Source organism: Homalodisca vitripennis, chromosome 2 (genome assembly GCF_021130785.1).
Source record: "Homalodisca vitripennis isolate AUS2020 chromosome 2, UT_GWSS_2.1, whole genome shotgun sequence".
Taxonomy (NCBI): Eukaryota; Metazoa; Arthropoda; class Insecta; order Hemiptera; family Cicadellidae; genus Homalodisca; species Homalodisca vitripennis.
The window spans coordinates 85,039,539-85,067,373 of record NC_060208.1 but is presented as its reverse complement, the minus strand read 5'-3'; the positions used below and the strand labels follow the sequence as shown (position 1 = coordinate 85,067,373).

At 32.5% G+C, this 27,835-nt stretch overlaps 1 protein-coding gene across 2 annotated transcripts; it reads left to right on the top strand.

Annotated features, from left to right (window-relative positions):
• The first annotated feature begins 147 nt into the window (after window positions 1-147).
• Window positions 148-27,390, top strand: LOC124354294 (neprilysin-2-like). 2 transcript variants are annotated; one of them, XM_046804635.1, is made up of 14 exons: window positions 148-293; window positions 2,843-2,890; window positions 3,931-4,037; window positions 5,065-5,203; window positions 5,403-5,608; window positions 6,613-6,789; window positions 9,568-9,785; window positions 11,120-11,269; window positions 11,513-11,656; window positions 12,132-12,228; window positions 14,571-14,739; window positions 19,659-19,777; window positions 21,361-21,492; window positions 25,107-27,390. In XM_046804635.1, exons 1-14 carry the CDS (start codon window positions 242-244, stop codon window positions 25,449-25,451), a joined length of 2,103 nt encoding a protein of 700 aa, XP_046660591.1. In that variant the 5' UTR covers window positions 148-241; the 3' UTR covers window positions 25,452-27,390. The 2 variants fall into 2 exon arrangements, with proteins under 2 accessions (XP_046660591.1, XP_046660590.1); XM_046804634.1 differs by having other exon boundaries at window positions 11,507-11,656.
• Window positions 27,391-27,835: the final 445 nt, after the last annotated feature.

Genomic DNA, 27,835 nt, shown 5'->3' with positions numbered 1-27,835 from the left:
CTCAGTAAATTATGGCATTTATTGCAGAACGTTAAATTAATGTACAGTAAATAAATCAAAATTTTACACAATCAACAGCTGATGTGCAAATGTCTATTTAATAATCAAAGATTTTACTTGCAATTTCAACATTGGCTGTAAATAACCAATGCCTACAACTTAATAGTCCTTCAGTGATGTGTCAGAGAGAATGCTAGCTGACTGATACATACAACAATAGTTGTCTTTGTACACTGGCAACATGTCACCCAATGGTTGGACTTTCCTCGTAATATTATTTATCTTTGGTTCATGTAAGTAAATCATTACATATTCTTATTGTACGGATTGTACTTATAATGCACACACACACAAAAATGTATTAATACATATTAATATATTTATTATAATACATAATATTTTTATATTTTTGGAAAGTAAATTTTAAGTACTGTAAACAAACGTGAATGAATGTTTCAGCAAGTGCGAGTAACAGTTGTCTATTCATTTGAGCACATTAGGTTATTATGTACTATATTTAACTGATAAAGATACTGACCAATAAATCAAAGGGAGAGTACAGAACTAGCTAGAGTAACTACCGTATGATTGTAGTTTTTAGGGTTACCGGTGGCATTGATTTATTGATAATGATTTTTTATTTAATAATTATAACTGGGCAGTACTTCACACCCTTCCACTGATAAAAACTTCTGACTCTTAAAATTAAAAAGTTGGGTGGGCTTTGGGGCCAAATCAGCGAACATGTTTTATATTTAAGATTTTGTATAGGACATCTTAAGTGAAACACGGAAAAAGTTTGTAAAAGAGTAAACAACCGGAGGATTTTTTTTCTCTAGTTAAGAAAATGTATTTAGTTTTAAACTACAATCTGGCAGAATGATAGAAATGAATAATAAGAATATTTCTTGTAAGAATTTGTACAAAAATCATGTTCAACATTCGACAATCTTGATACAGTTTTTATGAGTTCAATCTTAAAAAATATTTAAATAGCAATGGTCATCAATAGGAGCAAAAGAGGTTGTTTTTCGTGCGCAATCGTATTTTACGTACAAAGAAAATGATATTACAAACTTAAAACAACACAAAACTTATAAGTTAACTTTAAGTAAATGACACAGATACCTCAAAATAACCTTTAATTAAATGACACAGATACCTCAAAATAATCAAACTCAATCTATCCTATAACATAATACTGCTTAGGCCTACAGCAATGCACTCTTAATGACCTAATATTTTTATTTGAAAGGTAAGATTTATCGTGGAGTTAGCATTGCCATTAATGTTTATGCCTTTGTTTAAGTAAGGCTTTTTAGAGGACTGAAATTTGTTGGTTTGTATTTGTATCATCTTCAGAATTTTCTGGTTAGCTGTAAAACAACGGCGTCAACTGTGAAATACCTCTCCAATTTTTATTTTATTCTCTTTTCTTTTTCTATTTTTCTGCTATATAAGAATTTTCAACGTTCGAGATTGAGTTCCAAAAATCTTAATGCAACATTTACGTTTAGCTATAGTCTTTGATTTACCCTCCTGCAACACTCGAAGAGTGCCGTCATCTTTGTCTCTTTTAAGTGAAAAGATCACCACCTCCTTCAACCAGCATGGTTACTGATTATCTTCTAACTGTATGACCCGTAACGGTCAGGGAGTTATTACCTGAAAATTAAGGAATTTAGCGATATTTTTCGGAACAATGGCATCTAACTGATCGTGTGGAATCTAACATGCTGAGTTGAACATTCCGTTTCAGTAGCCGTCACAAATCTGTTACTTTTCATATGAGAAAGGCGCAATACTCTATACCTCTAGTACATAATATTATAAATTAGTAGTTTTCATTACTAGCAGTAAAAGCGGTTGTTTTTAATGCGCAACCGTGTATTACGAACGAGGTAAAGCCGATCGGAAATGCGATCCTAAAGATGTGTTTGCTCCGTGTGGTGAACAACAGTTTCTATCATAACTAAAACAAAAATAAAACTTGTACGTTATAGTAAATGAACATAGTTGTACTGACTAGTTAAAATATCAAAAGGAGCTATATTTTGTGGATTTAATTCTCCTAAAATGGTCACTAAATACTCATTGGTGATATTGTTTTGGATTTATTTAAATACAAGCAGCTACCCGCAACTTCTCACGCCTTTCGTATTATTTTTTTGAAGTTAATGTTTTCTTTAACTTCGATATATATATCGGAGTAAAATGTTTTCTTTGCGTTGAGTCAAATAAAAATTTCAATGTTATTTTAAATCAATAAATTCTACTCTCTTATGGAGATGTGAAACAACAGGTTCAGGGTGCTCAGTAAAATAATGTTAGATTAATTTAATTTTGATGTTTTTACAACATGGTGTCATATTCGGGAAAGAAATTTAAAAACACGTGTGTTTAATATTAATACTCTAGTAATTGTAGTAATCATAAACCTTCAGAAACAACTAAGGAGATTATCTGATGGACACAAAGTATATTATATTTGTCCTATTCAATTATGTTTACAAAAACGTTTTACAGTTTTCAAAAACATATTAAGCTTACATTTTTATTTTGTAATCTGGTGACACAAGTCAACTAACTTATTATTATTATTATTTTTTTTCATTGTTATTTTATAATTATTTTATTTTAATTTCGTATTTATTTTATTTTTGGAATTTATTATTTAAACTTTTGATCAACCAATAACAAATTGCAACCAATAATTGTCTGAATTTCACTGTTCAAAATTAATTTGAGGTGCACAATACTACAGTAAGTGAATAAACGACTGAGTATATCGGCAAGTCATATAGTTCAGAATGATGTTACAGAGAGCTATTATAATTTTCAGGTGAATCAATCCGACCCATATGCAAAACAGATGACTGTAAGAAAACTGGTAAGTAATTCTTGATCCGCTGTTTTAGAAGATAAAATTGTACTATTGTCTAAGGAACCACTATTTACGAACTATCGAGCCTATATTTAAGAAGCATATATTAGCAACCAATTTAGCAACCAATTGGTCATGTCACACAAAAACACACACACTTTTAAGTACAAATAAAATATATACAGGTAACCAATTTTATCGACCCATATGTCATGTATATATATATATATATATATATATATATATATATATATATATATACACATACATACATGCTTTTGAATATAAATAAAATGTATATGAATATTTATACTTTATAGGTATAAAGGTATTTTAAAAGAATATGTTAAGAATACAAATAGGTAAAATATTTATTCTGAAATATGTGTATGTGTTGAAACAAGAAATAAGTAATATATTGAGGAGTTGATTGCTATAAAATTAACTGTAAAAACACGATAACCGATTTCTTTCTTAGAATAAGAGGAACCTATTTATGAAGTTTAATTCCATAGGACTTTTATACCAAGAGTTATCACCGGACATGACATGATTTTATGAGGGCCCTGTTGAGTATTCAATAAGGAGGGTATTTTTTTGTGTCCTGTTGGACATGCAAAGTAGACGTAAAGCACAAAGGAACTTTAAATTACTAGTAAAGTGCAATAACATTAAATACTAACATTACAGACATCATGAGGACCTACGATTTTATTCCATCATCGCTCTCTATACTCATGAACTTGGCTCGCAAAGAAAAGCTGGAAAAATAAATATTATGTCAAGATCAAATAGTTACACAATTCTACCTAGGACAGAAACCATATATGATAAAATAACATAAAATAAACTAAAACTTATCTTTCGTATAGCTTTTTAAGTAAAGTTTGCAAAAACAAATTTAGGATAAAATAATGTGTCACAAACAGAGTTCGTTAAAGTGTATGTGTTTAATCAAAATTGAAACATTTATGTATATACTATATAAACTTTATAAATATATACAACACAATTATTACAACAAGCGTTTCATTGCTTTTTGCCAGCCGATAGAATCCTGAACTACATGGATCCGTCTGTTAGGCCCTGCGATGACTTCTACAAATTTGCTTGCGGGAAATTCCTGGAATCCGCAGAACTCCGAGATGATATGGTACGTCCCGTTTGTAAGCTATCGTTAAAAAGATTTAATACGCAGTTTTATATGTATATTATTGAATTATCTTAAACTATGTTTTTATTATAAACTGTCAAGCTTAAACCTACTATTATTTTCATTAAATTTAAATAGATTATACACGTTAATCATTTTAAACTTTTATATAAAAAAATTAACTTATTAAACTCAGACTACGTTCGTCCAGTTGAATTTTGTCATGGTCCACCGATAAGGTGACCATGGCCTTGTAAGTTCGTACGGCGACTATCGCGTAGAATGAGATAACCGAGTCAACCAACGACGAGCGGGGCTGCTCCTTTGATATGCGGCCGATGTGCGACCCCGTAAGTAGTCCTACTCAAATATTAGTGGTAGTTCGAAAAACACCCTCTGGAATAATTTCACCTATTCAATCATTGACTTTAATTTCAGTAATGAAACATATAGTATTTTATTATAAAAATATTTGCTGTTCTGATAAATATTATGTCGGTTTTGGTTAATTTATGCTATACAACAGATTATAGATGATCTCATTTGTTCAACGGAACAGTGACCAATTAATCAATCAAAAAAAGGCCTAGGGTTAATTGGATTTACATTTCATATAATATTTAGTTTGAAGAAAAGCGCATGCGATTATTAAATGCCTGCCACGACTGTAAGCACGTGCTGAGGTTTCATATTTTATAATAACGGAGGCTCTCGCAATTATCTTGGAAATGTCATAAAATACGAGTAACACAAGGTGTAAATGATTGTTTACGTCCTTTGAATGATAAGTTTAATCTACGAATTTAAAAAAGACTTCCTTCATCACATTAGATTTATATCATTGTCATAGATCTATATGTTACGATAATGCTTGAAAGTTATAATCAACGCCAAATTTGCACGTTTCCAGCATCTATAATATTTCAGTTGTTTTTCAGATAATATACATCTGATAGTTTGGATATCAAAACCTATGAATTAGACATTTGGTACCTATTACTTAATAGTTTTGGTATAATGATTTCAGATAGAAAACTCTTCGTCTAGCCAAGTAAATGATATACTGGAAGATCAGTTGAAGGCTATAGTTTTCGAAGAGTCAAGACCTGATGAACCTTACCCATACCAGACAATGAAACATTTGTTTTATCTCTGTTTAGATGAAGGTAAATGTACACTAAATTGCGACGAATTTATTGACTAGCGTGTATAACTGTTTTATTTATCTACATTTGCAGCTACTGTATAATGAAATATTTTTATGAAAAATTAGTTATATAAATATGTTTATTAAAATATAATAATCTTGTAGACTGGAATACTGGAATAAATAACACCAAATAATGAATAATTCTCCGTGATTAGACAAGATAGATGCCAGAGGAGTAAGTCCAGCGGTCTCCAGGCTGGCAGCTGCTGGAGGCTGGCCGGTACTGGGAAACTGGAGCGAGTTTGGCTGGAGCTTTCTGGACACTGAAATACGACTGAGAAACCTCTCTATCGGTGGCGGAAGTCTCTTCCAGATATCCGTATCCATTGATGCCAAGAATACCAGCAAACGTGTCATCAAGGTGTGTTTTTGTGTGTATTGCCATAGCTAAGGATGATAATACATGAGAAGGAAAGACGAGCTTATCCTTCTTTTGTCATTAATTTTACATGAAGTACACAAAGGAATATAAAGTCCTAGAGTTTCAAGGGTGAAAGAACTAATAGAAACGGCTGTAGTATTTTTGAATTTTTGAAAATAAAGCATCGCTTGGTGTGTTATTTTCCGTTTAAAACCTTTAGCTTTGATTAGCTCGAACTATCAGATACAGATGAGTTGAAATTTGAAGTGATATTTTACAGTCCAAATTTTTAAAGCGAGAATAACTTTAGTATTTTCAATGGTTTTCCTATGATGTTTATAGAGTATAGTTTTGAACATAACATTGAAGTCCGTTAAGCATGAAACTTGATGTTGTATGCTAACTAATAAAAATATGAAACATGAGTGGATGACAAATACTCTTTAGTGAAAATAAAAATGACAGACAATTTTATTTTATATAAAACACAACTCGATTGCTAGACACACGGAAACACTGGTGTCTGCTCTCATCTTTAATTTGGAAATCGTGAAGTGTGAGGTTAGTAAAGATTAGAGGTTCGAAAGCAATAAACTGAGTATGTTTAAACCAATTCCACCACCACAAATAAAATTGCAAAGTATCATTTACCAGAAGCTAAATACGAATCAATAATTTAAAACAATCAAAGTTCGATGCCCACGTTATAACAGAGTTCAAACCCCTAAATGTCTGATTAATCATTTACTTAGTGTTTAATAGCCGAAGAAGAGAGCAAATCTTTCTTTTTGAAACGTTGTGTTTAATTGTTTGAGACACACCATTGTGGTAATCATCTTTAATCCTGGACTGGTTTCAAATGTTCCATTATCAATGTTGAACTTCAAATTATTGAGCTCGTTTTGAAAGTAAGTAGCTAATTGGAATCGCTGAAATAATAAGATAAAAGTTATTTGAAAAGAATTGAAACTAGCACATTTTTTAATGCCAATATATTTATACAGATTGACCAGGCCGGCTTGGGACTGCCACGGGAGTTTCTAGTCAAGGGACTGAACGATCCCATAGTCCAGGCCTACTACAGTTACATGGTGGACATAGCGGAGATGTACGGGGCAGATAGACGACTGGCAAAAGTGAAACTCAACGAGAGTTTGATGTTCGAGATAGAGCTAGCAAAGGTAAGTTAAACAGTGTCATTTTATATCAAAGCACTCACCAATGTTAGACTAGTACATACAGAGGCTGAATAGGAAATTCAATATTTAACTGGAGATAAATAAATGGATGGAAGATATTGTCATAAGTGACGTTAGAGAGCCAATATGCTATAAATAATTGAGCCCACATGAAAAGGCGTGCATGCAAAAACATTTTATCACCAGCAAATAATAGGGATTCTACACACACACACACACACACACACACACACACACACACACACACACACACACACACACACACACACAACACACACACACACACACACACACACACACACACACACACACACACACACACACACACACACACACACACACACACACACACACACACACACACACACACACCACACACACACACACACACACACACACACACACACACACACACACACACACACACACACACACACACACACACACACACACACACACACACACACACACACACACACACACACACACACACACACACACACACACACACACACACACACACACACACACACTGCCTGGAACTGCCTTAAAGATAGTTATTCAAAATCTGTACATTATTTATTTTTAATATTGTTTTTTATATAAAGAACATTTAATTTGTTGTTTAATATTATTGTTATTGTTGTTGTATTTGTTATTTATAGTATTTATTTTTATTTAATATTATTATTATTGTTGTATTTGTTATTTATTGTTATTTAATATTATTATTGTTGTTGTTGTATTTGTTATTTATTGTTTTTTATTGTTATTTATTGCTATACTATTATTTTATTCCCAACCATATATTTTTTTAGTTGCTATGTTGATATTAATTATATTTATTTAACTTTTATGTGAACTCAGCCTCCACAACCGTTTCAATCAATGTAATATGTGTTGTTTTTTACTATATTTATTTACATGTACATAGCTTTAGTTATTGATATTTATTATGTTTAAAAAGTAAGTAAAATTTGGAGTACAGTAGTATCAGTGCGTGGTTGGGAGGGGAGTATACTTTGGGGTTTGTTGAAGTATGGTTTGTTTACATAATTTGTTAGATGCATTAAATGTATATATTTATTATTTATTATATTATTTTTTGTCGTAAATATTTTTGTCTGTATTTTTTGAAATTGGTATAGCACTGTAATGGATGTTTATTTATTTAACATAATGATTATTAATGAATTCTGATGAGACTTTTAACTGCCTACAGAATGTTGTGTATCTGTGAAAATTATTTAGAAATGGTTAAGTGACACTGTTTGGACTGCCAATATTAATATAAAGCGATATTTACGATGTGCAATATGATATCCCGCACGCGTCCTACGCGACGCTTGGGAATTTAAATAATGTAAAAATGCAAACCATTACTGAATAAAGTGTTTCTGACTTCTGACTTCTGACTTCTGACTTCTGACACACACACACACACACACACACACACACACACACACACACACACACACACACACACACACACACACACACACACACACACACACACACACACACACACACACACACACACACACACACACACACACACACACACACACACACACACACACACACACACACACACACACACACACACACACACACACACACACACACACACACACACACACACACACACACACACACACACACACACACACACACACACACACACACACACACACACACACACACACACACACACACACACACACACACACACACACACACACACACACACACACACACACACACACACACAGACAGGCACGCAGGAAAAAACATTCTTTTTAAACTCTTATCCATGGGAAGGAGATACTTTTGGCGAGAAGCTCGAGGGCCCGAAGACACTCTACATGTCATTGAAATAAATTAGCTTCATGGACTTCAATGGTGTTTGCAGAGTTTTATCCGACTCAGACCGGTCAGTTGGTATGTTAATAAGGGAAATTCGTACATTTGTTAACGATAGTAGCGTTTGCCTGTAATATTGTGTGATAGATATACAAAGTTACGACTGCTTATAATTCTTTCCGAATAATGACGTGACACACAGTAAATAGGTTTCCCTGATATTTGACATTTTTAGTCATTTATAGTTTTTAGTTTTATTTATTTAGTTTTGTAGAGGTGTTACTAGACATCAGTTTCAAACCGAAACTTATTACACTGTATATTATTTATTCGTGATAATACGTTAAACATCCATTACTGATAATATTGCTGAGAACATAAAGTAATGCCTAAAACAAATCTATAATACGGAGTGCACAATTGACAATAACTTTTTTTTAGTATAAAATGAATCGCCAAAGGATGAGTTGATATGTGGTGGACAGTTTATATGGTGATCACACTCGGTGGTAATAATAACATAGGTAGATTTAAAGAAAGGTTTCCTCAAATTTTTAAGGTTTGAATGAGTTATAATTCTTTGTTTGAAGGTTATTTTTGAAGTTGGAAGGATTGTGAAGAAAACCTATTTTAACCTAGTTTGTAATTATGTATTAGGTTAGTTATTCACCTGAAGAAGAGATCAGATTGCAGATGTCGAAACGTAGTGTTACTGATTTCTTGTTTTACTGAACGATGGCAAATGTCCGGAAAAGCAAATCATAATTAATTGAGAATATTCGTAAAATCGATAATCCTTAACTTCTAGTTATTTTACGAAAATACCCCCAAATTCAGTAATCTAATCAACTGAAGCACAACTGAAACAATCTCACTTAATAGTACTATATTTTCTAGATAACAGTACCTCAAGAACAAAGGCGGGACTCTGAACGCATGTACAACCCCTACGGGCTGGAAGATCTGATGGCAGAGTTTGGCTGGGTAAACTGGACAGCACTTCTGGAAAGTATGATGCCAGCGTCTGTGCAGCTCAGAAAAAACGAGCTGATTATCGTCAATGAAGTGGAGTTCCTCAAGAATCTTGAGGTGTTCCTACAGAAGTACTCTGATGAGTAAGTTTTAATACGTGTTTGTACGAGGTGTGTTCTGGAACCATCTAGATTTTATGGATCGAGAAGGCATGTTCGGGTTGACAGATTTTCAGTTTTCTGTAGTTTCGAAGTGATTATTTTAACTCTGTTAAAAGATCAAGCTGCAAGTTAAAGATTGTATGTTGTATAAGTTTTAATATGTGCTTGTACGAGGTGTGTTCTAGAACCATCTTGGTTTTATCGATCAAAAAGGCGTTTTCGGGTTAACCGATGTTCAATTCTTAGCAGTTTCTGACTTTTTATCAATTTGCAAAGTAAAGGAAGTATATTGGATAATTTAATAAATGTAAGTTTTGAAAATAAAATAGCAGTGTTTCAAAACTGATAGTTACTTTAAAAAGTAGATTTTAAGTGTAGTTATGATGTATAAAGTTTTATTGCGTTATTTGTAATCGTTAAGAAAATATTAGCCACTGCAGGACATTTTGGACAATCCTGACTTTGGTTAGTTGAGTATTTGTGTAGTGTAATAGTAGCAAAATATTATATTTTGTTTCAACACGTTATCTGTGTTTATAAACTTGTTTAATATAGTATTACACACCTATAATGTACAAAATGAGAAGTAGTGAAATATTATGTAGAGTGAAAATAAATAATTTACATGAATGAAATAATTTATTTTGGCAAATACAGCTACGTCTTACTTTGGAATATTAATGGTCAAAGTCTTTGTCAAATACAGTATGTAGTGCATTTATTGTTGTTTTTATTTGAAGTTTTTAGTTAATATGTAAAATAAGTTTTAGAAGACTTTATTCTTAATCTAGAAGTGTTTTTTTTTAATATTAACGAATAATGCGATTATGATTCAAAATCAATGAAAAACACATTTTTTCAATAAATGTAAAACTGTTAATTGTACGAATTTGTAAAAATTAATGTAAGGGAATTTTAACCATAAATTTGAAAGTATCAGAATAATTATTATGTAATTATTATTCCGAATTTATTAACTAAAATTTAAATAAATTAAAAATTTATATATATTGGTCTTCCGATCATATGTTAGTTTGGTTATTTAAAGACATATGTGAAAGAACAAGCAAAATTCAAAATAATGGAATCGAAAAATCGAAAAAGTAAGGGCTCTGTGGTGTAATGGTAGCACATTCACATTGCAAGTGAGAGATCCGGGTTCGAGTCCCGGCGGAGCAAGTACTTTTTGCCATTAGATGTTTATTGAAATTAAATTAAATTAGGCTATTGCCACTTATACAACAGAATATACTGTATACAACTTATACACTTATATACAGTTTAAAAATAATTAATCTATTTGTTACTTTGGCCAGAGTAATTGCCAACTACATTATGTGGCGAGCAGCTAGTAGTATGACGGAAATTCTGACCACCCAGATGAGGAATAGGAATATAAAATATAGCCGAGCGACTGAAGCTGCGCGAGAGCCACGGTGGAAGGAATGTATCGGAGTCGCTTCGAGGTCAGTATGTAACATAACCTTCAATGTTTGAACAATTCTAATCGAATTGACCTGAAATCATCGTTTTACAAACTGATGCTCAAGTAATAGCATTATGTAGATCTGTATTTCCTAACGTAAAATATATAATGGCCTTCCCAAATAGTTGTTTTTGAGATTGACGTTGGACCATTGCAAATGGTCAACCGAATAAATTCTAAAATAAAGAAATTATTGTTAACTCAGCTGATTCATCCTTTTTAGCCTTTCACTGGCTCTTTCTTCACTCTACGTCGAGAGATACTTTGATGAGACCTCAAAAAAGGCAGCTCTGAATATGACCAATATGATACGTGAAGAAATCGTCCGTAACATTCAAGAACTGGACTGGATGGATGAAGAAACCAAGTAAGTAATTAGCTGGATAAGACTTTCGAGATGGTATCCTCAAATATGACCAACGTATTATACTTTAATATTGAAGAAATCACCCATGACATTTAAGAGCAAGATTAGGAAAAAAAATCCAGCAATATGTATAGCTTTATGTGTGTGCTTCATATATATCATGCAAAATTCGGCCAATAATAAAAAAAAACATATATTTTTAAAGGTGGTCCATGAGGCACTATCACAGGCCCGTTGCTCTTTAGTTACTATGTTCTGTACATGCATTACGCTGATGAGATGTGCTGTCGTACTTGCAATAACATACATTTCTAAAACCAACAACGCTATCTGATAAATCTTATGGCATTATAAGTAATGCCAATGGATTTTTTCTTCAAATTTATTGGCTAGTTAATATTTTACAGCTTTAGTACAGATTAATTAAATCCAAACCACTAATGCACAACTCACAAGATGATTTACAAATTTGCAGAAAACGAGCGGTGTACAAGGCCTCTCAAGTTGTTCAACATATTGGTTATCCTGATGAGCTAAATGATATGAACAAAATTGAAGAATACTATAAAGGGGTAAGCAATAGACAGATAATAGGTAGCATAGTTTGTTGATAGAGACTACTCTAGATAACCCGTATTTTCCTGCGTGCCACTGTTAGTTTGAGTGTACCCTCCATAATAGTGCTAAGTGATTCTACATATCTATATCTCTATCGCTTTACTTACTTTAACCCTTTAGAACATATAATAAGATCCTAAAATAGGGAGCAAAACTTCGGCAAATAGTTAAACACACTAACAATAATGGCAATAAAGGTCCCTATAAATAAATGTCTGAGAAAACTTAATTTTTATTTTCTGTCCATCTCTCTGTTTGTGTTTCTTACTTTATGCTTTTCTAAGTAACAGCTACAGCTATAAAGTTTTTACATTTCGAACATACGAACCTGAGCCTTCCTCAGGAGTATTTTGCCGTTTCTTACCCATAAATATGAATAATTCTTTTTCTGTTTCACTGATTGAGCAGCAACCAGTAGTTTCCTCTTGGTAGGACTGAGACTCTCGTTCACGTAGACGGAAGTAGCAGTGGTCGAAGCGTAACCAACGGCAGACGTCGATAGCTTCTCTGGAATTGTTTATATCGAGAGCAACGCCAACCTTTTTCACAACTTTGTACACGTCTTCGTTGTTGCTTTCAGGCATCCCTTGAATCTCGAATGTGTTGCTGCACATATATTGTTTATTGTCCTCAATCCTGAGCTCAAAATTAGTAACTTTCCTTTGAATCTGGATATTTTTCATCCTTAAATCTTCAATAAGTAGAAAGAACTAAGTTAACTTTGCACTTTTACTTTTGATTACGTTGTTTTGTTCATAATTTTTCAGTAACAAGCTCAAACGATTTGTTAATTTCAAATTTAATTCACTCACGGACATCGGAAGCTTCATTGTGCTTTTTTAGCATGCCAGATAAAGCTGTTCTATATCAGACTCCGGGCCACAAGGTGACTCACAAGACGTACTTTTCTTTCTAATCACAGCACAAGATGGACAGCGCCAAATTTGCTTCTCATTAGTTATATAGCCAACATCTTCTTTAGTTAAACTAACACATGATGTATGGCATAGTTTCTTGCAGTCCGAGCAACAACTTTTATGCTAGGTTGACCGGTACCTTTTTTGCAAACAGAGCATGATTTTAAAAATACACTAAATTGAATAATCGGCAGTGGCAGATAATATAAGGGTAACAATAAGTCACATAATAAGGTGCTAAAGCATTTAAACACGTAGAATATAGGCATGATTCACTGCACAAAGGAGAGCGGGAGCGCCAGGCAAACCGGTCTGCACTGCTCAGCGTCTGACTCATAACTGATCAATTGAGTGTAAGATTTTAAAGGCATTTTGAATGGAATATAATCTAATTCATAATACAATAAATCACAAATAGGGACATTATTTTTACGTAGTTTACAATTTAAAAAAGTAAAAGTGAGTGGAATAACAATTGACATCATCCATTACCAACTTTTTACCAACTCGAATTTAACCATGCGACGTGATAATGGCTGTCAATAAAGTTCAGCTGTCGGTATTATAAGATAAAAAATTGCTTAAAATTGTATTTTGCGAATTATAACACACAATAATGTTAAATTTCACCAGAAAATATTTATGAGAAGTTACAATTATCGAGTTTAAAACGACTCCTATGAAAAGTGGATTTAATAAATAATTATTATAGTGAAACCGTAAGCAGCACAGAAACTTATCAACGACAAGTAAATTTTTAACTCTGTTTATCCTTAAATTCATTAAATATTTTTTTACAGTTATAATACGTTATAAACTGGCATGCTATTAGGATTGCATATGTATATATATATATATATATATATATATATATATATATAAAACAATAAAATTAATGAACTAATAATCTTTTTTGATATAGTTGTCTGGATTTCCCCATTTATCACAGAATAGAAAATGCAACTTTTTAACCCTTTAAAGATGTAAAAATGAGATTGCGGATTGGAAATGTGATGTTTTGTGAACTGTGAACTGATATATATAAAACAATAAAATTAATGAACGAATAATTCTTTTTTATATAACTATCTGGATTTTCCCATTTCTCACAGAATAGAAAATGCAACTTTTTAACCCTTTAAAGATGTAAAAATGAGATTGCGGATTGGAAATGTGATGTTTTGTGAACTGTGAGCTGATATATATAAAACAATAAAATTAATGAACGAATAATTCTTTTTTATATATAATTATCTGGATTTTCCCATTTCTCACACAATAGAAAATGCAACTTTTAACTCTTTAAAGATGTAAAAATCGGAGTACGGATTGGAAATGTGATGTTTTGTCAACTGTGCTCTAAGAGTTTTGTTTCCCAGCTGGACATTGACAAAGACCAGTACTTCGAAGCGTTGATCGATCTGTCTCGTTGGGCCAACGACTACAAATTCCGCCAACTGCGAGAGGAGGTAAACAGGACAGACTGGAGGTCGCATGGTACTGTCACTATGGTAAACGCCTTCTATAACCCTATGGAGAACTCAATTCGTAAGTAGGCAGTATTCATCCATGATTATGATGATATTCTTACAGAAAAATGCACTGATACTTCACGCTAAATAACCTAGGTTTAGAACATTCAATGGACTCATCAATATTTTTTTGTATCTACTTCCATTATTTTCGTAATTATAACTTAACCAACTTATATATCTATACCAAACTAAAGAATCGATATATTCATTAAACTTACAAAAATTATAAGTTCTATGCGTTTCATGCGTATATCTCAAAATAATTGTGTAATGTTTGTTCAATTTATAACTTTTACAGCTGAGGTAGTTTAATCCATAGGCAGCCTTTAATCTGACTAGTATAATACGCTGGTTGTTTCATTCAAACATGGTAATTGCTGAAGTTTAATAAAAGGCCACTACCACAATGAATCATAGTGTCTCATTAAAATTAATAAAAAGTATCTAAATGTTAAACTGTTTTTGTTGTTACAGTTTGTATGTACACACAACAGATAGGTTTTATATATCGTAATTTGTGCCAACATTTTTTATATAGTTTAGATAAAATCATAAATATGAATCTATTGTGGTGGTGGCCTCTTAATATACTGCAGCCCTGTTAATTATTTTGTGATAAAATAGCAAGGCAAAACAAGATATGCTATTAATTACGAATATGAAATCACGTATATGCTATTTTAGTTGGGTATCGAAACAAAACCAAGATTTCATATGCAGAACAATTTTTGATGTTTATATTTTTTATAAACTAGTTGTCATAAAAAATATGAACTATACTAAGAGTCTTCTAATTTGAATTTCTGATTATCTCTTTCAGGAAAAAAGAACCACTGCTGACACAACACAATAATTTACATTGATGCGTGAAAACGTTAAAATGTTAAACTATTTATAGGGAGTTTTCCAAAAGTCCAACCTTTTGTATAGTTGAAATTATTAAATATTCGTTTTTTTAGTGCCCTGTATTTTGAATTCTTACTATAAGCTTGCAAACTCTCTTTTCGTGTTTATCGTCATGACATTAAAATACATGAATTAAATTAAAGCACTTTCTATTACTCTATCGAACTGAAGTTTTGCTAACATCGTATCCAGTGAAATGTTATTAAAAACAGAAGGAATACATTAATGGAGTTCCACACTATTGGCCTCAAAAATGGAAGAAATATCAGCAAGAAATACATTAGTAAATAAATATTCTGTATTTTAAAAACATGTTCAAAGTAAACTTTACATCACTGCAGTGGTTTCATTAACAGTTAGCAACGGCTTCACAAACGATGGTTAAATTAATAAAAAATATAGCTGTGTTGTCATAAACAATGAGTACACAGAATATTAGATTAAATTTAACAGACTCTTCCAAGTAATACACTTTTTCTGAAGAGACCAAAATGGGATTTTTCGCAACTTCAGAGACCAGTGGGGAGTAGCCGGGAGGGATATTTGAAATAAGGATAGGCCTATATATTACCAGGAACACTAAGAATGACCATTTAAAATTGAAATACAATCAGCCAGTAGACCACACACACACACACACATACACAAAAAATTGTGATCGCGCGCACATCAAAATCAATTGATAAATATTTATTACGGAAACGTGATTTACATGTATAGCAAAAATATAGTTCAGAGTTAACATTATGTATATTCTCATCACATCATGATCACACTCAAACATACAATTCAGCATTCATGTTGCATGTGTTCATGAAAATTCTTCATCCATTTTCCATCTACAACCCCGAAGTCAATCTTTTGATTGAGTGATCTTCCAGTCAAAAACTCGGTAACATTATAACATGCTTGTGACGTTAAAAAGCGTTTCAATGGAGTTTTAGTACAAAGGGTGCTACGCCATTCTTTATCCCATTGGACAGTGTACCGTTAATTAGTTAATTATATTTCATATAATGTAAATTTCACAACCTAGTCAGCCAGTATAATTTAGTATTATTATGTTCCGGAACTAAATTATTGGGCGGAGTAACTACCTAATTGGCACGCGTATGAATATTTTCTTCTAACCCTTAGTAGCAACCCAACTACGTGACCGATCAGACCTCGCGCGCTTTGTCCGCGAGTTCACGTAGTTCACGTACTTATGTGTTTCACGTCTCTCACGTATTATTTGAGGAGTTGGCTACCACTTCCATAACTTGGACACCTCTTCTAGTAACTAGCGACTAGAAATAACCGTTCTTAGACTACAGCTTCAATGTCTCGTGCCAAGACGCCGACACCCGGTTTGTGACTCTACATATTGCGAAGGGAAGTGAAATCTTAATGTTTTATAAAGTAAAACATCGTAGGCATAATTCCATAGAACATTGGATATTTTAGGCCCACCTAGCAGATATACATTTTTAGTTCTTATACTCTAATTGGCAGCAACGTGGCAATACATACATTTAATTTACCATCTAAAAGTGGTGCTTGTAAGTTTTAGTAAATTAAATTGAACTTATGAGTAAACTTATGAGAAGTCACCACCCCCCTGTGTTATCGTCATTCGGTACAACAGCATGTTGATTAAGCGAAAACCTGTCTGAGAGAGCAGGTATTCATAAACTACCGTTCTGTGTTTACCAGTTCGGTAGGTTCCTCTGCCTCTTGTCTCGTACGAATAAATGTCTTGGCCAATAGTCATGGTACATGTAGAAAACATTAAAGAGTTATTTTATAAATATAGAGACTTGGCAGAGTAAACAGCCGAAGTTTGTTTAAGGTTTCTTTAGAAGACTCTCTGAAATTCAAATGAGAGATTATTCGAGTCGTTTGATTGTAAAATTTGTACACTCTCGTCAACTGTTAGTCACAGTTACCCACAATACCACTTCTTTGGCAAGGTGGGGGTAAATTAAGCCATAATCCGCCGTTATCACAACCTGAGTTATGTAATACTTGGCTAAAAACCTAAAAATATAAATGCCTGAGTATAATGTGGCCTAAACATAGTCAATGTAGTAATTCCAGGTGTATGCCAAGGAATTTAGTGATGTAGACTTCTTCCAGAATTGAATCTGCTAACATCTGTAGCAGAACAAAGTTCATGACATTGGATTTGGATGTGTTTGCTTTAAGATTGTGGCTGTTAAAATGCTAAACATAATTATTAATTTTAACAAAAGTCTGTTCTTCCAAATAGATTTTAATTTTCTATTGAAACAGAGAGCCGTATCATCAGCATACTGCACGACTTTTCCATTCACTAGTGATGTCCCAACGTCATTGACATAATGAGAAACAGAATTGATTTCTGCGGGACCTCATAGCTGAACTGGATTGGATTTGAAAATTTATTTGAGATTTTAACAACTTGAGTTCTGTCACTCAGAAACTATTTAACAAAAGAATGTCACGCCTCGGATGCCATGTTATTTCAGTTTTTCGAGCAGAGTTTTGTGGTAAAGACAGTCGAATGTCTTTGATAAGTCAAGAAACGCAACTAGGGTAGTATTTAGATTTTATAATACGACAACCAAGTCGACGAGACTCACAACAGCGTCTTTAGTCGATTTACTATTCCTGAACCCAAACTGTTCATCTGGAAGTTGGTTTGTTTATCCAAATACTGCAGCATTCTTGTCAAAATTATTTTTTCATAGACCTTACTCAAAATTGGTAAAGTTGAGACAGGCTTGTAGTTGGTTGTGGAACTGAGATCGTCCTGTAAATTCACCTCCTTTTAATCACTCTCAATTTAACCTAGATTTTACTTTATTGTTGATGATGCTCCAAAAGTTTTAAGAACACTTTTTGGAGTAATTATAGATTTACAGACATCATATGTTTTCACTGCTTGGATTACTTTTTCTTAGGGTTTTCAATACTTATTGTAAAAGATTTAAATTTTTTGTTAGAGGTATTTTTTTCGGAGAAATATTTGTGTTTTCTTTATAGAAATCAATAGACTTATAGTGATGCACTTGTTTGCCCTTTTAGAACAAACTCTGATGATTTTTGTAGGACAGCATATATTTAGGTGAAAATCAGAAAATTGTAAAATGTGTTAATTTGCTTTGCTATGGATTGAGGTAAATTTGGAAAATTCCATTTTTCTTTGGAGAGGAACGTGTTGAGAAGAGCGATGTTTTCAGGCCTTAGGTCTCTTACTGTTTTGGTATTTTGGACTCAATTTCAATTATCTTTCCATTAATCATAGCCTCTTGGCCATAGTGGCCTGAGATTGCTGTGTTACCCACGGGCACTGCGATGTTTGGAAATGACGTTGTCTATGGCTGTTTGAGTAGTTACGCGTCGGAGTTGTGATCAACAACTTTAAACACCATTAGATTCTTGCTCATGAGAACAAACTCTTATGTAACCACTGGGTATATTATTATTTATTATTTTACTAGTATACTATTCTGTTTGAAATGGGTAGAACACGAAGAGAAGCTTTCAAATAATACATAACAGAATAAGCGTTTATGCTTAGTTAAAAGTAAAATGCGCCTTACAAAACTAACCACAAGAGGAAAGCGAAGCGCGATTAAAAGCTTATCGTGAGCACTCACAGGAAACACCACTTTGACAAAGTGAGAATGTATTATTATATATATATATATATATATATATATATATATATATAAAAATACATATATTTATTTATAATATATATTTATATTAATATTTCTCAGTTTCCATTCTTTAATCAAAGTCTTCAGAATGAGGTATACACGGTGTGATTACTGTTATTATTCTACACTTCTTAACTATGAGTAATAAAAATAAAAACCTTCTCTTTTGAGGATAGGCAAAACGTTTACTCAAGGATATTGATACAACAAACATATGCTGTTTTCATTGTGTGTGAATTACTTCAGTCATTAACTGATTGAATAATCCTTGGAGTCGTACATTATATGCAGAGGCGAAATTAATGGCAGCAATAATAAAGCCGATATATGCTTGTTCCAGAAATTCCAGCTGGAATTCTCCAGCAGCCGTTCTTCAGCGCTCGGGTTCCTCAGTATGTGAGCTACGCTACGATAGGGTTTACTATCGGTCACGAGTTTACGCATGGCTTTGATGATGAGGTAAATGTCAGATTGTGGAACAAACTGTGTATTTAGGCCTTTTTTTGATAAATATTTAATAATAAATAGGGTATAGCAGCTCTGATCGTTCGTTGAGTGCACGGCCGATCACTGATGAAGGTGTAGTCCGAAGAGTGAAGGTTGTTTTGTCAAAAAATAAATTTAGATTTTGTTGCAAGAAACCCCATTTTTGTCCTTCTGACTCTAAATATAGGTCTTAACTACTAAACAAAACTTGTGTGATTTAATATATTTGAGCTATCTTTTATATCTACAATTTTTCACAGATAGCTCAAATACAGTTTCGTTTCGGTATGTGAACGTTTCAAAAAATGTTACCAGTTCAAAGGCTACTTTTAATAATTGGCAGAGTGTTAATGAAGTATATGATTCAAGTTTTGTATCCACATACAACCAACAATGCTAGTTGACATTATTGATCCCTGTAAGTATACAAAGTAAGCTATTCATAATTTGTAAGTTATTTCATTAAATATGTTTATTCTTGTTCATGATATGTTTTTATACGTGTAATTTCCCCATAATTTACATATCACATTGAACATATAAATGAAGAGTGTTAGATATAACCAATTTAATCACATTTTGTAAATAGGTTAAAATATAAGATTTAAGGCTACACGTCACAAATTAAACACGTTAACTTTCATTTAGTACTGTAGAGTAAATATGCAACTGTTTTTTTATACTAATTCAATTATTTTGTTTGCTCTAATTTAATTAAAATGGGTGCCAAATATTTGTTTTGTAAAGTTTTCACACGGAATTTAGGTCTTTCTTTGTCTATTTATTCTCAATTTTGTGACCATATAACGTGGATCTTGCAGTTAAGTTATCTTGTTTTTGTAAGGTTAAAATGTAACACGTTAAGAAAGTATGTACTGAACTGACATATTAATACAGGCAGGAAGTCCTCATGATTGCACTTTTTCTAAAACAAAGTAAATGAATCATGTGTGAAATAGAAAATAAAATGAAGCAATAATAAAAAACATAGTTTTTTTATTTAAATATCAAGACATAAACGAAAAGTAATAAATAAAGTGAAGGCCTAAGAAAAAGAATAAGTCAAATAAGATGAGTTTGATAAATAATGAAAGCTAACTACCAACCCGATTAATTAAAAATATTTTTCATAAAATCCCATTACTTCAACTTTTTTAAATCTTCCAAGTGGCCTAAGTCATAATCAGCTTTGATTATAATGTACGAGATGTAAGTTGGGGATTTTATTGGAAGTAAGATTAGACTACGTTTGGTACAGTTTTATATTAGTTTTTAGTTGTAGTGCAAAATTTTCCGTGCTAATCGGCAATAATACATATTGTGGTATTATATTTTATTGTGTCACTGAAAGTACTACAAGATATTTACATCCATAATTTCAAAAATAATTTTCATGAAGTCCTGCCATGAGATGAATTTCTCAATGCAACAGTGTGAGGATTATTTTTGAAGATTGGTGTATTTCGGAAGTTGCCTGTAGAAAATATATACGTCGTAGCGTCATGAATTATAAATGCAAGGATTATGAAGTTTACAATATGGTCTCTTTATTGCAGGGCAGCCAGTTTGATTACAAGGGTGACCTTAACGAATGGTGGGGGAAGGAAAGTAAGGAGAATTTCAATAAGAAGAAGATGTGTATAATAGACCAATACGCCAGCTACAAAGACAGTCAGACTCAATTAAACGTAAGTAAACTACTGAAACCGCTGCGATTGGTTCTGGTTTTATAACATATTATATTCAGGATTAGTTTGAAATTCTGCACTGCCTTAAATTTGATGTAGACACTGGTCAGACCGTTGATCATTGTTGATTGATAAGTAAGTACTTCATTGCGATTAAGTTCACGTTTTTTGCAGTCATCTTGGATCCTTCATATTTAAATTGGACAACTTTTTAAGCGTAAAGGTGGTATTTAGATACACGATTTATATGTTTTTTTACATCGAAGACAATGTGACAATTCGTTTTTAACTTCCTTTATTCTTTCTTGAGATATATGTACTTTTAGATACCACAAAAGGTGTTTTGGTCAGCATATTATGCTAAGTGATTTCTCGTATTCAAACAATTATAACCTATAAAAAATTCCCTCTAAATGTAAAGGACGAATAATTTACTTTGATTAATGAAGTAGGTGTTTGAACTTGTAATCTCCTATATACGACAGTAGTACATTAATTAAATATTTTTCTTAAATTCAATTAGGACGGGCACGAAGTATTTTTTTCTAGATGTCACACGTATAACGACCACTTAACATCTTGGCAGTATGTAGAAGTGACAATTTTACAAAGTACATAAATAATAAAATAAATAATTTTCTCGATTTGAATAACATTTTTTTCAAAGATTTAAGCAATTTTTTAATTTAAACGTCATTTTATGTATTTTGCGAACCTATATATTAAGAAACTTTAATTATAAAATGTTTCACTTCCGGTATTTTTATTGATTATCAAGAAACACCCTCGAACTCTGTTCCACTTTATCAATTATTCAAAAGTATTTTGCCTCTCATAATTAAATGACAAAAGCTAGTTAAAGTGTTTGAAATGAAGCCTCTATTACTGGCATTACAGCAGTTGAAGCCATGTCCGCCATCTTGTTGCAGGCAAGAAACTCCAAATTACGTTCAGAATAGTGCAAAATGTCAATGCTTGTCAAATTACTCATGATGTAGCCTATTTAGAATTAAGATAACATTTTGAAACTTTGCATGGAAAAAGCTGGAGAGTCAAGGACATTATTGGTGCTATCCAAACAGTAAATAGTAATATTTTATATAGTCAAATAAAGGCAAAACTCATATATGCGTTTTTAAAGGAGATATGAAAAGGTTAGTCACTTGCTATATTTGTTTTGTTTTTGGCATGTGAGTTTAAAAACGGAGGAATTTGTAGTCAGAGAGTACAACTGTCTGACGTGTATATTTTACAATATCTAAGCAACATATTAGGTCATACTTACACTTTAATAAGCTAAATGATGTAATATCAAACACTTCTAGGGTTTATGGGAAATCAACTAAGGTATTAAGCAGGAAACTTCGTCCTGTAAGAATTCATGAAACTTAAATTTTACAAAAATCTTATGTGAAATAAAGTTTTTGCATTTATTAACATGTGTAAACAAGTATATTAAGAGATGTCACATCAACAAAATTAACATATTCACAATACATTTCCAAAATATTTTGATTGTTTATGATAAAACTAAGGAACCTAGTATCTCTTTCCAATGAAAATATTGATTTGCCATTTATTTGTCTTAATTTTAAATATATTTTGTAGCTTTAGGATAAAATCCGAATTAAGATAAATAAAATGCTTAGGCCTAAAAGAAGGACTTTCGAACAAAAATCTTTGAAAAATCATCCAAAAATATTTCCAATTAGTTTGATGATTTGGATTTTGTAATTCTATATCTAAACTTTTAATAGTCCTAAATATACGTTTAAATATTTATGCATTTCAATTTATTTGATTGCAATACATACTCTACAGGTGGTCTTAAAACACCATCAATCGAGTAAACTTGTTTTCTGTTATTTGTAAAGATTCATTGAACAAGTTTATTTCGTTCGCTTTATTGATGTTATTTAGTAATATAGTGACATTGTAATTTTTGCGACATAAATAAAATAAAATTGTAAAATAATATATTCATAATTTAACTTCGTGATAATTTAACTGTGCTATAGTAATTTAACGTTACTCTTATCAATAATGAGATGTATTTGATAGACATAGACAAATAACCCATTGTAGGGAATTCTAACTATTTCTCCTCTGTTCACACAGCTGATCGAGGAAGGCTGGTCTGACGCGCGCCACTAGGATTACTCATCGCCGGCTACCGCCATCTTGTTGTAGGCGCGCGAGTTTCTTGGTTTCACGTCGTATTTACTTATGCTACTTCTTTTAGTCTTATGTGGTCTATGGGTAAAGTTCAAGGCCACTTCACTACAGCCAGTATTTAAGGTTTTTTTTACGAGAAGACACTGTACACATAAAAAAAAAACTAAAGAGATTCGTCTAGGACGTGCGCCTGTGAAGCCGCAATAAGGCAGACTCTTAATTATAAGGATATAATCATGGAACGGATGGACATTCACTACTGCGATACAAATCCCACAATAAACAGCATGTACAGCATTGAATGCTTTTGTGCGCGGGGATCGTTGTTCTGGAATTTTCAATGTCATTTGGCATCGTTGTTAAAATGTGCCTTGCTGTTTGGTTTCAGGTTTGATACTATTAAATCTATAATGTAAACTAGAAGTTTAGTGCCATAGCGCCATTTTTTATTGTATTAATGTAGGATTTAGCTATTCCGTTTTAGGAACTTTCACTTGAAGCAAAGATTAAATATTGATTCCCGAAATGTAATTTTCTTAATCTCATAAGAAGACCACTCTTATTAGCAATAACGTTAATGTTTCTACGCAATATTACTAAACATGGATGCCCTTTAATGCAGTATTTTAATGGTATTATTTTTATACGCCTAATATTAATTTTTCGTAGCTAATATAAGAAATTAGGAAGATTTCATCCTTCTTTTTCTAATACAACCTAGTTAGACAATATTAGGCTGTTAATTTCAACCAATAGAATTTCCTAATTCAGACAGGATTCGTTTTTCCTATAGACCAGAATTGCTTATATAAAATCATCATTGATTATTTGCAATCGCCTGGGAGAAGAGAAAACGATAGAGTAGTTTAGGAAGAGACTATCCTGATGGTGCCCCTCTCATCTAATAGTTGTGGTGCACTTTAAAGGAAGCTCAACATTTCTTTACGAATTTTACAGACAATTTCAATCTTACATCTTAGAAGAGGCTCTCATTTGATTGGAATCTCTCAAGGGCACGCATTTGTCTCTAATCTGGTGTGCATTATGTGTCTCAAGTTTAGATCTTGCCCTATCTCACAATCTTGGACGTTCGGTGTTTAATACCTATTCTATCATCGTCTTCGCTGTATCAACACTAATATACAACAGGCAAATAGTTCAAAATTTAAATATTCAACAATAACTCACCATTTATTTTCTTATTAGAATATGGCTGTGTAATATCTGATCTTACTTGTTAAACATAACAGACAAATTCGTATGTCTCAATGGTAATGCTGACAGTTAACGAGAACGGTCGTGGGTACTTCTGACGCGACGAGATAATTTCAACATCGACTTAAGCTTGCTTTAAGGTAGAAATTATTAACAAAAATAATACCTGATTATGTAGGTATCGATTTTTAGCTGTGACTTATACTAGTCCCCATATGTTACAGCTGAACGGCATCAACACACAGGGAGAAAACGTGGCAGACAACGGTGGATTCAAGTTGGCCTATCTTGCGTACCATCGGATGGCAGATCAGCTGATGGAACCGGAACCAGGGTTGCCAAACTTGGAACAATACAGCAACGATCAGCTGTTTATGATCAGTACTGCCAACCTCTGGTGCACGCGGTATCGCCCTGGGGCTCTCGGAATTGTTATCACTACAGACCCACATTCGCCGGAAGAGTTTAGAGTTAACGGAGTCATGAAGAACTTCCCGGAGTTTAGTAAGGTGTTCCAGTGTGGCCCTGGGGATGCTATGAATCCGGAGAATAAGTGCGCTGTTTGGTGATCCCGGTTAAATTGAATGGGATTAATTATAACTGTGTTTCAAATGAATTAATTTCTACTAGTTTGCTTTGTAGTATGGGTTTTTGTCATGTAGGTTGCAAATAATTAGGAAATTGAATCCTAATTAGGGAGTAGTAAAAGTAGATTGTAACATTAAATCTGTAATATTGTTAGAATATTGTTAAATAACTAGAGTTAAACATGAAGAGTGGCAAAAAGTGGTTTTAGGATTGAATAAAGGAATATGAATGAAAAATGCCTTTATTAAAGAGGCGGAGTTAGGGCTATTAATCCCTCTCTGCCACTCCACCGCCACGTTACGGTAGGATTGTACCGTTATTTAGTTGCATTGTATAAAGTACGTTTTTTCCCAACCCTGTTACTCGTTACTGGTTAATGTAAGTTACATCCGATGTTCTTGGAACTAAATTCTTGGTTGATTAATAACCTAATTGGCACGCGTTTTAGTTTTGTCTCTCGTTAACTTTGTAGTTTGCCATTCCTGCTGCCAAGCAACATGTCGTGCGCCATGTCCGTAGGTAAAATTTATATTTTCGTATTATAAATTAGCCCTTTCAAGCGAGACATCTAATTTTGAATGTTCAAAAGTAAATTTGTAAATAGTAAAGTGACGTACTTTTGTTGCTGTTTATTTTGAAGATTAATATGGATAATAGTGTGGTGATTTCCTTCTGACGAGATCACGTTGTCATTTATCTTAAGTTGTCACGGTAAATGGCTAATACGTCGTGATTTTGTTGTAGGCGAGTTCAACCGAGTCTCTGATATCAACTTCGAGTCTCTGATTACAACTTCGAGTGCTTTTGGACTTGTAGTTTAATAATCTTCACTTTTTCCAACTACAGGTGCAATATCGAGCCAAGTTGCTGACGTCCGCTCTTGTGAGTCCACATCTACGTGAAGGGAAGTCAATTTTAAAGTTTTGAATAATAAACCATTTAATATAATAAAGAATAATGAATAATTTAGTTCATTATCACTCTATTTAACAGCAACGTGGAAATATATATTATTTTATTTTTAACATCTAGAAATGGTGTTTTATGTTTATTTGCCGCCATTAAACATGGAAGTAAACTTTACAAATCGAGTATTCATTACTACGACCTCAGCGGTATCCAACCCCATGGGTTTCGTCCATACGGTACAGGATGAATGGAAAAGGTTTCTAAATATACTTTATTGTTCTACAGAACAAATGTACAATGAATTTGTTTCAATTTATTCTTGCAAAACTTGTTATTACAAATACGGTTTCATATAAATTAGTACCAATATTATTAAAATCGATTTGTAAAGTATAATTAATAAATAAATTCGATTCATGATATGTCATGGGAATATTCATTATATGTAATATTCGGTTTGTTTAAATTCTTATATATTTTAATAACATGATTAAATCATAATTATAGTTTTAATTAGTGTACTAGTCTTTTACCAATAGTAAGAAACGTGTAGATTAATTCATTCGCTCCTATACCTTACACTAGACCTCAGGACACTCTGACGTTTGAGCAAAGTTTTAAATTAAGTATTGGTATTTAAGATACATAATAACTTAAAATATGTTTTTAAATGGAAGAAAAATTTGTTGAGGTGTAGGTTTTAATTAAATGTAACGTTGATTTTAGTTTTTCTTATATATTTCTTTAATTTTAGATATCATTCTCTTGTTTTATAATGTGTCTTTAGAATGTTTTACTATTTCCCCCATTACTATAATTTATGGATAGACGTTGTACTGCTAATTTCAAAATGTTATATTATTCATGAGTTAGCCTAAACCAAGCATTACAACTTTACATCTGTGTTTACGAATAATATACTGTATATTTATAACAATTTTGCCATGGTATTTACGGCACTCTACAGTTTGTGTATATCCGGTGTAGTAAATAAATTGTATGAAATCATCATCTATTTGTCCAATTTTCAACACCACGTTAAACATTTCTTACATTTTTGAAGTATTTTCGCCATAGCCGTGGACAGCCACATTCAGAAAACAGTTGTTAAATCGGAACGCGATGTGTACCGTCCAACTTATATGTTCGTTATGGTGTACATGTAATTTATTTTACAAAATTACAAGGCGTAGTCGAAGTATCAACATTACATTACACTAACAGTTATACGCGTCTTCGCACGCAACGTAGTAGGTTTTGCACGTGTATGAGCACATGGTTTAAGTGAGTTATATTTCTGACGCTTTGTTGCCACGATAAACGTAGTACGTCAAAAAGTGTATATTTATTACCATTGTAATTTATTTTGGTTTTAATATTTGTTTTAAATACTTGATTTTTCTTTGTTTTGCGAGTAAGAAAATATACATCACAGATCATAGAAACCTACTTCTTT

What these genes read in the sequence shown, in the direction of transcription:
- LOC124354294 (XM_046804634.1), top strand. Translation starts at nt 242, where the DNA reads ATGTCACCCAATGGTTGGACTTTCCTCGTAATATTATTTATCTTTGGT. An exon ending in AGATGACTGTAAGAAAACTG is followed by an intron (nt 2,891 to 3,930) that starts GTAAGTAATTCT and finishes GCTTTTTGCCAG; the next exon opens with CCGATAGAATCCTGAACTAC. An exon ending in TTATCTCTGTTTAGATGAAG is followed by an intron (nt 5,204 to 5,402) that starts GTAAATGTACAC and finishes CTCCGTGATTAG; the next exon opens with ACAAGATAGATGCCAGAGGA.